This window comes from Lupinus angustifolius, chromosome LG02 (assembly GCF_001865875.1).
Source record: "Lupinus angustifolius cultivar Tanjil chromosome LG02, LupAngTanjil_v1.0, whole genome shotgun sequence".
In the NCBI taxonomy this organism is placed as follows: domain Eukaryota; kingdom Viridiplantae; phylum Streptophyta; class Magnoliopsida; order Fabales; family Fabaceae; genus Lupinus; species Lupinus angustifolius.
The window spans coordinates 19195279-19209998 of NC_032010.1; the positions used below are offsets into that span (position 1 = coordinate 19195279).

The following is a 14720-nucleotide window of genomic DNA, read 5'->3' on the forward strand; positions in this document are numbered from 1 at the left end:
ACTTGTAGTTTCCTTCAGAGGTGGAAAACAAACGTGTGAAAAATTGAACTATTTCTTCAAACATCATTCTCTTCACTGATTTCCTAGGTGCTGGAATCACAGTTGCATTCATCTTATAGTTGCATAGGTTGTTCTTCACCTGTTTCTTCACCACTACATTCTGGTTCACTTCCTTAGCCATGGCCACCATATTTTGTTAAGCTTCAAAGGTTTATCTTTTCTATCTGAGATTCTCTCCTTGTTTTTCTTTGTATATGAATCTGGTGAATGATATGGCACATATTTATAATCATTTGTAAAGTAGAGAAAATTTCATTACCCATTTCCTTTTCTGTCTCTTTCTTACTTATCGAGAGAATGTATAAAGACAAGTGTACTAGTTTAACTAAAAAGGAATAAAAGTAACTTGTTGTATTCCTTCTTCATTATTGATCTTTTTAGTATGGTCGGCTAAAATTAAGAAATTCAATAAAGAATTTGATATTTCCATAAGAGATATTAAAGTGTTTATTGACATTATAACAAAATGTCTCATTCCTTATTCTGAAAATAATACTTTAATAAATAATATAAAAATATTAATTTTTCTTTTTGAAAATGTTCTTTTATTTATATAATGATAATATGTAATTGATTCAGGATATATCAAATCTCTATTCATTGAGCCTACCTTAGAGACTAGAGAATAATATGAGTGAGACTTCTCTCCATTAATAGAAAGGCAAATAGTGTATAAAAGTAAACAAAAAGTTCACATATATTGACACTTATATCTTTTTTATGTGTAATGATATTACACTTCTACTCTTAAAATACAAATGAAAAAGTCATTTGTCTCTCCATTACTTGAGAGAAGTCTCACTCAAATAAACATGTCTCTCACCAGCCTATTATTACAAGTTCTTTGACTGCTATTTGTCGGTTTTCTTTCCCATTACTTAGCAAAAGAAAGTCTCACATTTTAAGGTATAAAACATTATCATTATCTCCCCAACAATTAGATATCGGGCAAGGACCCAGTTGCAAGATCAAAACTCTACCAACTAAGCTATATCTATACTTTTATGCAAATTAAAATATTTATATTATATCTGATGTATACAACATTGTTTATATTTAATTGTAAATCATTAACATAAATATTTTTTTCAAATAAACAACATATTTTATTCAAAATGAATAATATTTAAAATTAAAAAAAATGCAATAACTTTTACAACCTTAGTAAACTTTATTCCGCTCAAAGTCTATCAGCATTAATCCCGGTGCCTTTTGCAAATCACAGTCTAAGTTTTATAGCTTTTAGAATTGGTTGTGAGTTGAAAAGTAAGATTTCAAAGAATATGTTTTATGCGCTCCAAATGTTTATATATATATATATATATATATATATATAGGGAGTTAAGAATAATTCTCATATAAAAATTGTAATAAAAATAAATCAGGACTTTACGACTAATCATTGATGGTTATGATTTATAGAGTAAAATTATGATTTAGGTAATTTATATTTAATCATTAGTTAATAATAAAATATTAAAAGAGTTTGATTAAGTGGTTAAGATGAAGAATTTAAACAATTATGTGATAAGAAAGTTTACTATTGAAATTTCACTTACCAAAAGATGATTACATTTAAAGAATGAGATATTAAATATTTTAAATATTCAATAACTCTTATTTTCCAAATCAGGAATGATCATAGTGTTTTGTTGATAACTTTTACTTTTGAGTTCAATTACTAAGTTTTTGAAGAAATTCAGCATATTATTTTAATTTTAAATATAGTATTAAATTAAACAATATATATAGTTTATCTTAAAATAACATATTTATATCTATGCTAAAAATATATTATTAAAAATAAAAATTAATTTTTTTATTAAGCTTCATATAATATGAATACAATATTTCACATTAAAGTAAAAGTATACTATCAATACAATGTCAATATAAAATTATACTATATTATATATTATTTATTTATTTCAGTATTTTGAAGAATCAATGCACTAATAATTAATGATGCAGCAATGGTTGAATTTCAGGGCATTTGGTGGGCCCAATGGGCTCTGATTTGGAATTTTGGTTAAGATTGAAGGGGTCCGGTGTTTGGGTTATACGTATGTTGAAGTTGGAAAGAGAAGAGTATAGAATATAGAGAGAAGGTAGAAAATGAAAGTGACATGGAAGAACAAGAAGAAGAAGCGGTGTTTGTTACCGTTACCACTATTCAATGATAAAGAAACTGATGAAGTGAATGTTCCCAATACACAACAACCTCAGCAACAGAATCAATCGGAGTTTGAGGAAACAAGACATTTAGCTAAGGAATTTCAAGCTCAAGGAGACAACCTTGCTCTGGTATCTTATGTTTTGTCTCATAAATTCAATGATTACATAAAAATCATTTTTTTATGATCATGGGTCAAAATTAATCACTTTTTTGCATTACTACTTTTCCTCAAGGTTGATGGGGAAATATTATGTATTTTACATTGTTTATCATATGCCTTACTTCATATAATTCTATTCCAGTGAAGAATTAGAGTATGGAAATTGCACATCCAATACAAGGTACTTGAAAGTTAGTGATATGTGTTAGATAAGTTTAGGTTTAGCTACCAATTTTCTTTTTGTTCAAGCTTGAAAAAGTGATTTTAACATTCTAAAAACAATGTTATTTTGATTTTATATTTTTTATGTAAATCAGAAGCCTATATATATATGTATATGTATATGTATGTAACTACAATTAACGAAGTGCTTTTTTACATTCTCTCCTCTTTTGCTGGAGCCTTTTTAGCTGAAGGGATAGCTTTTCACAAAATCTGAATTTCAGTTTTTTTTCAACTACTGCTTCTTAGTAAAAGCCCAACCGACGAAACATTTAAGTATGAGCAAATAATCACTTTCATTTGTGAAATATACTTCAACAAACAGGCCCTGAAGCTGCCCTATCTTGATTACTTATCTATTTTAAACAAGAAAATTACGGGAATTTTCTGTAATTTGGGATAACATGGATAGTTAAGACAAAGTAGGATTTGAGTGCAAAATGTTTGGTGAATTTGATGTCTGATAAGTAGGGCCTCAATTTCTTTCTGCTTCTGGGTTCATCTAGTCAACTGAAATTTTGGGATTAAAGGCTTGCTATTGCTGTAGTTACTTCCATTTTGTTCATTGTTGTAATTCGGAATTTCTTTCTAAATTCTGAGATATTTCATACCATGACATTTGGTTTCAGATGAACTTCTGCAATTTGGATTTAATATCTTTTGTTTGGCTATCTTAGATATATTCCAAGTTGAATTTATTTCTCTAATTCTATTACTCATGGCATGGTCAGACACATGATTATAGAAGTGGCATGCAATATGTCCTTGTTCTAGTCGGCATTTTGTTCTTGAGTGACGTTGATTCTCCTCATTGCGGGTTTTGTTCATGGAATCAATATTGCAAACAGCTTACTGCCTTTCTTTCTTGCAGAATGGGAAGTACCGAGAGGCATTGGGTAAATGGGAAACAGCTATTACTTTGGCACCTGATTTTGCAGTTTTACATGAACAAAAGTCCCAAGTTTTACTAGAAATTGGAGATGCTTGGAATGCTTTAAAGGCTGCAACTCGTATGTTCGTGTGCTATATTCTTCTTTATCGTGTTCATTTCATGTATACAAATGAAATGCTAAATTCATAAAATAAGTATAACAAATGGACTGTTCATTGATGTATCATTAATATTATCTAATCACTTTTTTATCGTAATAAGTCCTTGTTCTCAGTGACAAGTTTATGAAATTCCCCTTTCCTGTATGAACATTCTATTCAGTAGTATATGATGAATTTAACTCTAGCAAGGCCAAAAAAGTAGTTCAGTTCTGGGTCAATTTCTATACTTACATATGTTCCGGGTTTTTCTGTCGATGCTTGTTATACAATTTCAATTGTTTGTGGCCCAGTGCTTGAAATATGTTATGATCTTTACTTGTCAGGAGCTACTGAATTGGAACCATCGTGGGCTGAGGTAAGGCCTTTGCATATGCCTTGTAAAATGCAGTTACAATTTTTGGAATTTTTCCTTCCAACTCAAGGTAGTTCTTTGTATCACTTTTATGCTACAAATTTGTTGAGTACTCTCAATTAGTAATTATGTCCAAGGAAATATATAATCGTAGTTTAATACTGGATAAATGACATTTGAAAGATTCTCTTCAGAAACTACTCAAATTGATTCGGAAACGTTCACCTATATATGTGATCTATTTCATGCATATTATTGGGTTTCCTCATGAAGATCTCTTATTGTTAGCAATAAGGGTGAATCATTGGCTAACCTGCATTGTTTTACTCTGTACAAAAATAACTAGTACTGCAGTGATGTCTATGCTTAATAGTGATACGGGTGGACCTAATGCTAGAAAGGAATTAGCATTACAATTCGTAGTTACCAGACTCTGAATCTTGTTGGACATTTCTTCTGTTTAACATTGACTGCTCTAGCTTTAACTTGCAAATGCTTGGTTGATTCACCCTCGACCTCTTTGATACTTATATATTTTGTTCATGTTAGATTTGACATATAGTCATTCTGCTTATATTTTGATACCAAATCCTTTGCGAATTGTGTTAATAGGACTTATAAAGCAGCAGTAATCTTATTTAGATAATATGCTATAGAATAATTATGGATTGCCAATGATCAAGCACATGTCGGTGTCCGACACGTATCTGACACAGATACGCTCGGATTCGCGAAAGATATGTATCCATAGAGTATCCAAAAATTAAAAAAATAAATATTAAGACACGTATTCGATTCGTTTTCAATAAAATATTGGATATATGGGTTCGTTTTCAGTAAAGTATAGGATATATAGATTCGTTTATAATGAAACAGGATAAGATAGATTCGTTTCCAATAAAACAGGATAAAATAGATTCATTTCCAATAAAACATGATAACATAGATTCGTTTTCATTAAAATAGAATAAAATAGATTTGGTATGGAGGGCAGTAATTTTAAATTTCCATATTTTTTACTTTGGATATTTTGATTTACACTTATAATTTTATCATATTTTATGTGTTTTTATTATTTTATACGCGTATCCCTGAACGTATCGTATCCTGTATTTTGGAAAAAAATATGTGTCGACGTGTCGGATACGTATCGTACCCGACACACGTATCAGTATCCGTGCTCATAGATCAAGCCTTCTAGAGTCTTGAGCAGTACTGGGTCATTTTAAACTCTACAAATTGATGTATTTATTTCAATAATGAACCTTCCAGGCATGGGTCACACTTGGCAGAGCACAGCTGAATTTTGGTGAGCCAGATAACGCTATTGAAAGCTTCGACCGAGCTTTAGCCCTCAAGGTTAGTCTTCATGATTTTTCGGTAGCTGTTTACTTAAATCCTCTAATCAGCATTCAGTTTGTATGAGCATTCGGGATTATAAGTTGAACCTCCAATCTTTCAATCTATTTCCAGTTTTATACTTCAACAAAGTTAACTTTTTTGTGCAGCCTGATTATGAGGAAGCTCTAGGTGATAGAAAAGCTGCATCAAATCTTGTAAAGAAGAGAAAGCAACTTCACTCATCAGGCTTGAGTTCCACTGAAAATCGTTATGTGGTAGGAGACAAGAATGAAAGCTCATGAAAATATACAACAGGAGATAAAGTTATCCAAATACTCCTATGTAATGTAATATTTGATGGTATCAGTTTCTGTAGAGAGAGAAATTTTAAGGTGTATATTGTCAGCTTCTCAATGGTCATAAAGTTTATAGGGGTGTACCTATTTGCAAGATATTTATTTAGATATGAAGAAATGATATATAAGGGTCTGTTTACGAGTTGAGTTTGGAAGGGAATAAAGGAAAATGGGAGACTTCAAAACCATCTTACGCACAAGTGTATTTCATATTCTTAAGCCTCTAATTTTCCTTCTAAACCCCAGCTCGCACACGAACCCTAAATGTGCAAACAACTTTCATGGTGTAAGCTAAGAGTATATCGTAACCTCCTCTAATAGTAAATGTGAAAAAACCATTGAGATACAACCAACCACATGGGAACTAACACAACACCTTAACTTTCGTTGCATGGATATGGGTATGAGAAACATTATTCTCTAAAAAATTAGAGTACATATGTTAATACATGTCATTTTTTAAATTATATATAGTAGGAAAATAAAGTAGTTAGATCACCTTTATTTAGAAAAAAACTAGCAAAATTGGTTTGGATGCTTTTTTTAATTCAGCAGAAGATTATAAACTTTAAAAGTACTTAGATCCCTTAAAATTAAATATTATTTGAATATGAAAATTCAATACTGAAAAATTACATTTGCCTTGAAGATAAATATAGTGGATTTCAACACACCATAGTGTGGATTTTGGACACATAATTTGTATATCTAAAATCACTTATTTTCTAAGAAACAATCGCCGCCTTATATTGCAGATTCAATCACTTTTGTATAATGTATATTCTGAGGTAGTTCACTCTTGTTACAATTTTTTTTATTTACAAATTCACCATAGTCCACTACTTGTAACAATGATACACAGATTGTTGCCACTCTTTATGTGCATTCACTACACAATCACCCAGGCTTTATAATAATTTTGTAAATTTCAATTGAGAAAGTGGATCAAAACTAATATATTTAATTAGAGACATGATTAGTTTTTTATACAGCAATATGTGATATGTAATATCCTACTAATGGCTATTGCTTCAAGTAGAAATGGATTTCGTTCTCCTTGGGCAATATCCCAAATTCAAGTTTCAGTGAATAAAAAAATAAACATTGGAAAAGTTTTGACTTCTTAAATGAGTTGTTGAGCTCAAAATGTGATTTATAGACATGGAAAGTATAAAAAAAGTAAAATTCTAAATTGTGTTTGCCTGCAAATACTAATAAAATTCAAGAAATTTCAATTGCAGCAAATAGTATCTGACCTGCTTATTGTCACAAAGAAATCAGACATTACAATTTCACATTTAAGTATCAACCACATCTATTACAATAGTATCTGACCTGCTTATTGTCACAAAGTGCACTTATCAGTCTACGTTGATGCTTTGTACTGTGTCTTTCTGTAGTTCTATCTTTGGTCTTTCAATGTCATGTATCCAAAAGTCAACAAAATCTACCATAGTTTTACATCCTAACAAAATTAGTAATCAGAACCAAAAACACATGCAATATGCCATTAGGTATTAGCAGTTAAAACTTAAAAAGTATGCTAAAAAAAGCTCAAGTTCTCTTTGATTGAGTCTGGGTTTCAGTTAAGTTCTCTTCAAAATTCAAAGTATTGGCTGCAGTTAAAAGCATGTCCATTCCTCCCACTACTTCCCGTCCTCGTTTATTGCACCATATCTTATCATTTGGCTTCGAAACATTTTCATCCGTTTTACAGTTCTTACTCTCGTATGCCTTTTTTGCTCGGCGTATTGCTTGGATCCCTGCATCGCATTTTCTGCAGAACCATTTCCCTTTTGGAACAGAAGTTCGTGGAGGTTTCATGCAATAGATGTGGTATGCATGATCACAGCTATCACAGAGAACAATCTTATCATCATCTTGATCAGTGAGGCAAACTCGGCATAAACAAGAAGGGCAGTACCAACATTGAGCATACAACTTCATCTGCTTACTTGACAAACACCTTACATGGTAGTATTTACTGGGGCAAAACGGGTGACCACATATTTTCATTTTTTCACCATCCACCACTTCTCGACAAATTTTGCAATCAGGTGAGTCTCCCCCACCTATGGACACTTGAATTCCATCATCATGAGTACCATTTGAATTCTCTTCCATCTCCTTCAGTGTTTCCTCATCTGTAGGGATGTTTTCCATACCAACATCGTTGTTCAGGGCCTCCGGGACGTTCAACCTTTCACACACCACACACTTCTCATGTGGACATCCAATTTCTTTATCAGAACAATTCGCACAGAACCAGCTTTTTTGGGGTATTTCTTTCACAGCAGGCTCAATACAGGGAACGTGGTACATCTCCTCACATGAATCACAAACCAAACAATCCGTCCCATCTGCCTTCTTTCCACAATGCCTGCAAATGCAAGTTTTATATGTAGCACATTCTTCTGTCTGCTCTGGTTTTATTTGAGTGTTGGATTCCCAATTATATAACTGTTAGACATGACAAAATGAAAACAATTCTTAGGACCAGTTTATAAATCTCAAGATCAAATTCTTTAAGCATTTGTTAGTGATCCAACAAAATGAAAGGGCAAAGCTTTTCAAGGATAAACAGGTCTTGTGCATTGCTGATAGTGAAAACTTGGAAAGCCTAGAAAGATAATAGACATGATATTCAGACTATGAAAAGGCTTAAAAATCAAACAAATCCTTGCCCACCTGATTCTATCAAATTCTCTGGTGCCAGAGGAAAAATTAAATACGCCCTTCATGTCTTTTCCCTCTCAATCAGAGGAAAATAATGTTTTCACAGTAAGTAAAAAGAATTTCCAAACATAGGGATTTCACTCTTTGCTTTTAGATGTAAGACACATTTAACTACATCAACAACAATCAAAGAGATGTCCCACTAGATGGGTCAAACAACGCCACTACGTCCCATCAAAAATCAAATATTCTGAAAGGTCATTTAGATAAAAAAATAAGCAAGAAGGGGAAAAATTATCTCAGATAATCAGAACAATATGTCTGTTAGCATTTGTCTCTATCAGAGTAGCTAGATGGTGCAAAGGAGAAAGGGGTTACAATTCTTCGATTCTTTTTTTATTTTATATTTTAGGCCCACAACCTGGTATGTAAGGGGAGAAAGCAAGCCAAAGTTAACATCAAGCAGCTGCAACGGGGATGAACCTGATCAAGTAGAACCCGAAGAGACTTTATGCCACTTGAGCTAAGACTCTTTGGTTTTTGCTCAATTTAATTTCTTTTTTTCGTTGCAAAATTGAAGCATAGCTATTCTTTATTCCCAAAAAAATATATCAGGAAATATGCATTTATTACTCTAATTCAAAGTTACAAGTATTTTGTAATACACAAACTGTATCTTTTGCTATTATGATTCAAGCAATACTGTTTACAATACATATTGCATAGACTAGTAGTAGAGGTATAAGAGGAAAGGACATCTAGGTTAAAACTTTTATCAGAATATGTAGATCAAAGTTCCGCTAAGATGACATATACATGCCCAGTTCGTGAAATCTTAGAATCCAATTTTAATTATCTTACCGCTTCCTTTTCATCTTCGAATGAGCAGTTTGCTGGAACTCCAACCTGAAGGGAAGAAAAACTGTGGTTCACAAAAAAATCCAAAAGCAAAGAAAAAAATATGGAACCTAAGCACTTCGAGAAATAATTACAAGGGTTTGCCTTACCTTCTCACAGTAGGAAGCTTTTGACATGTTCGAGAGACTTTTGGTAATAGCAACGATCTCATTTCCAGCATCTTGAAGCTTTCTCCAAACCTAAAAACATCAATAAGAATACATCATATAAAATGAGAACCAGAAAATAAATTTTCCTGTCATCTGCTCGAAGGCTAGAAATTAATAAGGACACTCAGAATTACCCTCACGTGATACACTAGTGAACCAGATACGATTTCATCTTGAAGCGAGAAACGAGAAGCCAAAGTTATATATAAATAACAACAAACATCAGAGGAGCAATAGTTAAAAGAAATAACATAAGATGCCCAAAAGCCCAAAACCACTTAACATCATGATACTTGGGTAAACTGGATATTAAATCATCTAAAATTTTCAATTTTTCTCCAGCAAAATCATATAGCCACGTAAAAAATGTTTAATTGTAGAGAGGCTATTAAAAATTTACCTGTTCAATATCTGACAAGAAAAGTGCAGGTGAATCTTCATAAGCTTGTTCTTTCATCCTCGTGTTTATGACATTAAAGTCAAATACCCTTTCAAGTTTGATTCCTTGGAAATTTTCATGTAGCACCTTACATAATGAACTGAATTTTTCAGAGGTTAAGATATTACATAACACACGTTCACACCTCTCAGTACCACCAGGAGCAACTGGTTTACTAGAGCATCCATTATGCATGATATTTGCATGTCCATTAGTTTCATTCTGTAATCTATGAGACAATAACTCAGATTGGGAGGAGCATTCTTGACCATCTTTGTTATTTTTTAAAATTTCCTGCAAAAAAAAGATGGAATATAAAATGAAAGAAACAAAAGAGATTTAGGGCAGGTCATATAAGCAGAAATAATTAGTTCTCTCTGTAAAACATACTGTAAATGTAGGGGCACAACTGAATTTGGGATTGTTCATGAGTGCTTCCCTTACGGACCCCTCTATGCTGCCATTGCTACCACCTATTGAATGATATAAATGGTTTAGCACAACTTCTACCCAATGTCCATGTGAATAATCTTTTGAAGTATTGCCTACAGCTAAATCACATGGTTTCTTCACAGCCTGCAAAATAAGAAAATTTCAAATATAGCATTATAGAATGAAACAAATAAGAGTGTTCAATATTTTCCTTGGCATCATCTATGGGCCGAGTTCAGAATCATCTCATGCTAAATTGTGAAGCACAAATCAAGATATCACATCAGTCAAATACAAATATAGAAGCACAAACGATGAAGGCCAAGCAAGGTAATGTACAGACAAATTCAAATCCTGTCAGCTGAACTACTTACATCAAAAAGAATAAATGATTATTAGTATATGATTTTTCTATAGAATTATAAATATGTACAATTACAAGCAGGAAAATAATTGTATCTCCGTTTCTTCCCCTTAACTGACATAAATTTTAAGGTTCTGCTTGTAAAAATAAACTCAGCCTTTAGATCAAACATGTTAAAACATACCAATGCTAGCATTTTCCCTGGAACCTGAATGTTATATTGTACCCTTGTCAACAGCATCATTGACTCATGGCATTCATTTATAAAGTAAACAAATTATCTGCCAATTACAATAAAGTTCAACTGAATCTGCTATCAAAATATCCAAAAATCCATATAAACTGCTTTTCAAGCCTTTTAAAAACACAGAACATAGGTTGCAACTCAGATCCATTGATGCACAATAATAAATCTTGGATTTTACCATTGTCAATAACATCATTGTCTATCATTGCATTCTATGATAAACACAGCAAATTAGCCCCCTATTACAACAAAGTTCAAAAGAATCTGCTATGCAGTATTAAAAAAATCCAAGACTATATAAGTTGTTTTTCCAGTACATTGTAAATCTTCATTCAACAGTGCAAAAATGAAGATACATGAGGATCTATTGTTAGAAATGCGCAATAGCAATGCCAAACACAATTTTATAAAATAGTCATGTCTTGTCATTGGTGTTTTAATACATGATCCATGACCAATAAAATCAAGTACATCCTTTCTCTAGTGTCTTAACTTTGAAGTATGCTGTGTATAAGTTGTAACTTAACTCATTTTGCACATAATAAATTTTAACTTAAAATGAATTTGATGCAGAATCACATGCTCTTAAGAACAGCATTAACATAAAAAAATGATGCTCCAAATTCTTTTAAGTGAGGATGTTCTCATCATCGTATTCACATATTTAACTGGCAGTAACCCAAAGCTACCAAATTGTGAATAAAATGCAGTTCAATGTGGGGTTAGTTAGATTATTCTTACAAGCAGAAAAAACATGCTTACTGAAATTAAGATAAAACAGGTATGACAAATCTATATCCATAAAGCATAAACAAGTTAAGAGCACAAAATAAAAACAATAATAGCATTTGTTTTTCCTTATACTTAAACAATAGAACTTTTCCAGTTTATTATCAAATATTTTATAAAAACTCGCTACCATGGATTTAGAAACCTATTTAAGAAATCAAAAAACCTATTTAAAACAGCAATAAAATAACATACAAAGACATTATTCCCCCACAGTCAACAATTTTTCCCTCTTTATGACAAACAACTATAAACTGTTACAAATGGAATCCAATTCAAAAACAAAAAAACACCCTTAATATCAACTCTCTCGCAAGTTACTCCATAAACTACAAGTTGTCGCATGGCACATGTTTATATAAGAAGCAATTTATCACTTTCCTAGGTTTCATGTGTGCCTACATGAACTAGAATATCTAGCACCTTGCACCTACATTCTTACTATATAAATATAATACATAACATACAAAATTCATCTTGTAGATTAACAAGCAACAGCTGGCAAGTGACAACCGAAAGCCATCACGGATACAAAATTACAGATGCTGCAAAAGGGGTAGAGGAAACCTGGTCTGATAAGCGACTTGCAGCTTCCACACGTCCTTTGCTGACTTCCTGAACCTTGCTTTCTGAAATCGATTTTACATGCTTACGCCTCTTATAAGTTCGCAAATATACAACTCCAGTAGAGTCCCCCTCAGCAATACCTTTCCCCTTAGTAATTTCCACTCCATTACTAACAGTTCGGCTCTTCAAGTACCGAACATCTTTTCCTTTAGAAACACTGTTCCCATCAGCAATCACTACTCCATTATTTACAGTTCCATTCTTCAAACACGGGACCTCTTTACCTTCAGCAACACCATTCCCATCAGCAATTGCCACTCCATTATTTACAGTTTCATTCTTCAAGCATTGAACCTTATTCTCATCTTCAGTTCCCACCACATTATCCACAGCTTCTTTCTTCAAGCACCGAATCTCATTCCCTTCTTCAAGTGCCATCCCTTTATTTACACTCTCCATTTCCAAACATCGATCCCGATCAACATGCTTTGGATTTTTGGCATTGACAGTTTCTTCTTCAGTATCCATTAAAAGAAGTAACCTTGATTTTCAGCAGAAAATTAGGGTTTCACAGCAAACAGATCCAAAATTTCTCAAGACTTGTTGTTAAGCACCTTAACAAAGCAATAACACTGAAAACCCAAAAGAACATGGTTATCAATTTCATACAGTTTAAGCTAAAACACACAGTCCCCTCATTTCAGCGCAAAAACAAAAGAAAGAAAAAAGAAAAAAATGCAATTTTGAGCAATGAAATGTATGTAGTTTAGGACTCTTACAAATAGAAAAGTGATTTGAACCTAACACCAAGATGCTATGGAGGCACAAAATTGAGTAAATAATTAAATATGCACATGCCAGATTTTGTTTTAACATTCGTTATTATTTGAGCATCGAAGAGATGAGTGAGTGAGAAATGAAAGAGAAATAATAGGGAAAAGAGAGAGAAAGAAGAGGGAACTTACAGTGATAGTTAAGTAATGGAAATGGAGAGAAAATAGAAGATGGTGAAGTTCTATTTTGTAGATGCAGAGTGCAGTTGCAGAAGAAACTCCTTTTTCTTTCTCTCTCTAAAACTCTATCGTTTGGCGTTTTATCTGAAAAGAATTTCAAACACCGGTCATTTGTTTTTTCCTTCTTTAGTCTCCAGGTCTTGTGTTTTCTCCTCGATTGTATTTATAAGGTGTATAACGAAACGAATCAACTCGATATTTATTTGAAATAAACAAATCTAATCGGGGTTAAGTAAGTATACAAGTTCATAAGCTGACTCGATTATATATACATATAGAGAGCTTCTTGGTTTATACATATAGACTTTGAACTTAAGAACGATATCAATCGAGCTAATGAGTTAAAGTAAACATTTCGCAAACTCCTAACGAATTAAACCTATTTTGGGTTGATGGTAAATCAAAATGAATAGTTCATGAACTCAAATTGAATCAAGCAAGAAAACTAGCTTATATTAAAATCTAGTGGAAATTTGAGTTGAATCAATTCTTATCGAGCTGAACATGTCAGCTTGGTTAGGCTCGTTTATAGAACCACCAAATAAGTCTAAAAACATCAATCTCCCACATAGTAGCCTATGTGCCTCCACCACTCAAACATCTATATTAATTATAGGACAAAGAGATTTAATTTTTTTTACAACATAACCTATAAGATGGACTGAGATTGTTAGGAATAGACCTATCTTTGAAAAGAAAAATGTAACTTTGGTTTGTTGGAGCCACATTGCTGGCAGTAAATGAGATTTCAGGTAGACTACCATCTTCTGGTTGCATGAGCCAATATATGGTCTCTTAGTTATTAATACAATTGAACAATTCAGAAGCACTTTTCATATCTTAATATCTTCTAGTTTGCATAGGTACCCTCAGCTACATCATTATGAGAATTCACCCATTCCATTGCAGTTTCATGATGCATGAGATATTACACCATTGCCTGATAGAAATAAATAATTTGTCAAACACTTACAATGGGAGGTACAGATTGAGAAAGAAATACATCTTATTAACTTTGAATCCTAACATCATGATCTCAACTGTTCTCATGCATGGTGACAGGAGAGTGAGTCGGGCAGTAGCTGGCTCGGGGTGTTCTGGTTGGGTTGAGCTGAGTCTGGGTCGGTAGTGGTCGGGCTGGAATGCTTTCTGGAGTCGCCTGAGTTGAGCTTGGACCTGTTGGTGGAGGTACGTGAAAAGGTGATCCGGAGATCAAGTTAGTAAGTGACTGAGGGAGAGAATAATAGCTCAAGGTATGAGCAATAAGTATGTGTTAATGTCAAGAGATAGAGAACATGGTCTAAGATATGAGAATAAGTAATATTTCCTTATGGGGTGAGTCCCCTATTTATAGTGGGGGATATATGTAATATTCTTTGACTGGTGTTGTTGGCATGACCGACCAT

The 14720-nt window shown here is 32.8% G+C and overlaps 2 protein-coding genes across 9 annotated transcripts; one reads left to right on the plus strand and one right to left on the minus strand.

Annotated features, from left to right (window-relative positions):
• On the plus strand, nt 2118-5884 carry LOC109337767 (tetratricopeptide repeat protein 33). 4 transcript variants are annotated; one of them, XM_019574814.1, is made up of 5 exons: nt 2121-2364; nt 3490-3628; nt 3962-4026; nt 5296-5382; nt 5532-5884. In XM_019574814.1, the coding sequence occupies exons 1-5, from the start codon at nt 2176-2178 to the stop codon at nt 5664-5666; spliced, it is 615 nt and encodes a 204-aa protein (XP_019430359.1). In that variant the 5' UTR covers nt 2121-2175; the 3' UTR covers nt 5667-5884. The 4 variants fall into 4 exon arrangements, with proteins under 4 accessions (XP_019430370.1, XP_019430378.1, XP_019430359.1 ...); XM_019574819.1 differs by having other exon boundaries at nt 2122-2364; nt 3995-4026; XM_019574825.1 differs by lacking the exon at nt 5532-5884 and having other exon boundaries at nt 2118-2364; nt 3962-4093.
• LOC109337790 (PHD finger protein EHD3-like) lies at nt 6989-13433 on the minus strand. 5 transcript variants are annotated; one of them, XM_019574856.1, is made up of 7 exons: nt 13267-13432; nt 12302-12842; nt 10293-10478; nt 9864-10196; nt 9404-9493; nt 9258-9302; nt 6989-8180 (listed from the first exon to the last, which is right to left on the minus strand). In XM_019574856.1, exons 2-7 carry the CDS (start codon nt 12827-12829, stop codon nt 7275-7277), a joined length of 2088 nt encoding a protein of 695 aa, XP_019430401.1. In that variant the 5' UTR covers nt 12830-12842; nt 13267-13432; the 3' UTR covers nt 6989-7274. The 5 variants fall into 5 exon arrangements, with proteins under 5 accessions (XP_019430401.1, XP_019430410.1, XP_019430387.1 ...); XM_019574865.1 differs by lacking the exon at nt 9258-9302 and adding an exon at nt 8854-8862 and having other exon boundaries at nt 12302-12933; XM_019574842.1 differs by having other exon boundaries at nt 12302-12933.

What these genes read in the sequence shown, in the direction of transcription:
- LOC109337767 (XM_019574814.1), top strand. Translation starts at nt 2,176, where the DNA reads ATGAAAGTGACATGGAAGAACAAGAAGAAGAAGCGGTGTTTGTTACCG. An exon ending in TGCTTTAAAGGCTGCAACTC is followed by an intron (nt 3,629 to 3,961) that starts GTATGTTCGTGT and finishes TTTGTGGCCCAG; the next exon opens with TGCTTGAAATATGTTATGAT. An exon ending in ACCGAGCTTTAGCCCTCAAG is followed by an intron (nt 5,383 to 5,531) that starts GTTAGTCTTCAT and finishes TTTTTTGTGCAG; the next exon opens with CCTGATTATGAGGAAGCTCT.
- LOC109337790 (XM_019574856.1), bottom strand. Translation starts at nt 12,829, where the DNA reads ATGGATACTGAAGAAGAAACTGTCAATGCCAAAAATCCAAAGCATGTT. An exon ending in GTTGTGCCCCTACATTTACA is followed by an intron (nt 10,197 to 10,292) that starts GTATGTTTTACA and finishes TTTTTTTTGCAG; the next exon opens with GAAATTTTAAAAAATAACAA. An exon ending in TCTTGTCAGATATTGAACAG is followed by an intron (nt 9,494 to 9,863) that starts GTAAATTTTTAA and finishes TGATGTTTTTAG; the next exon opens with GTTTGGAGAAAGCTTCAAGA.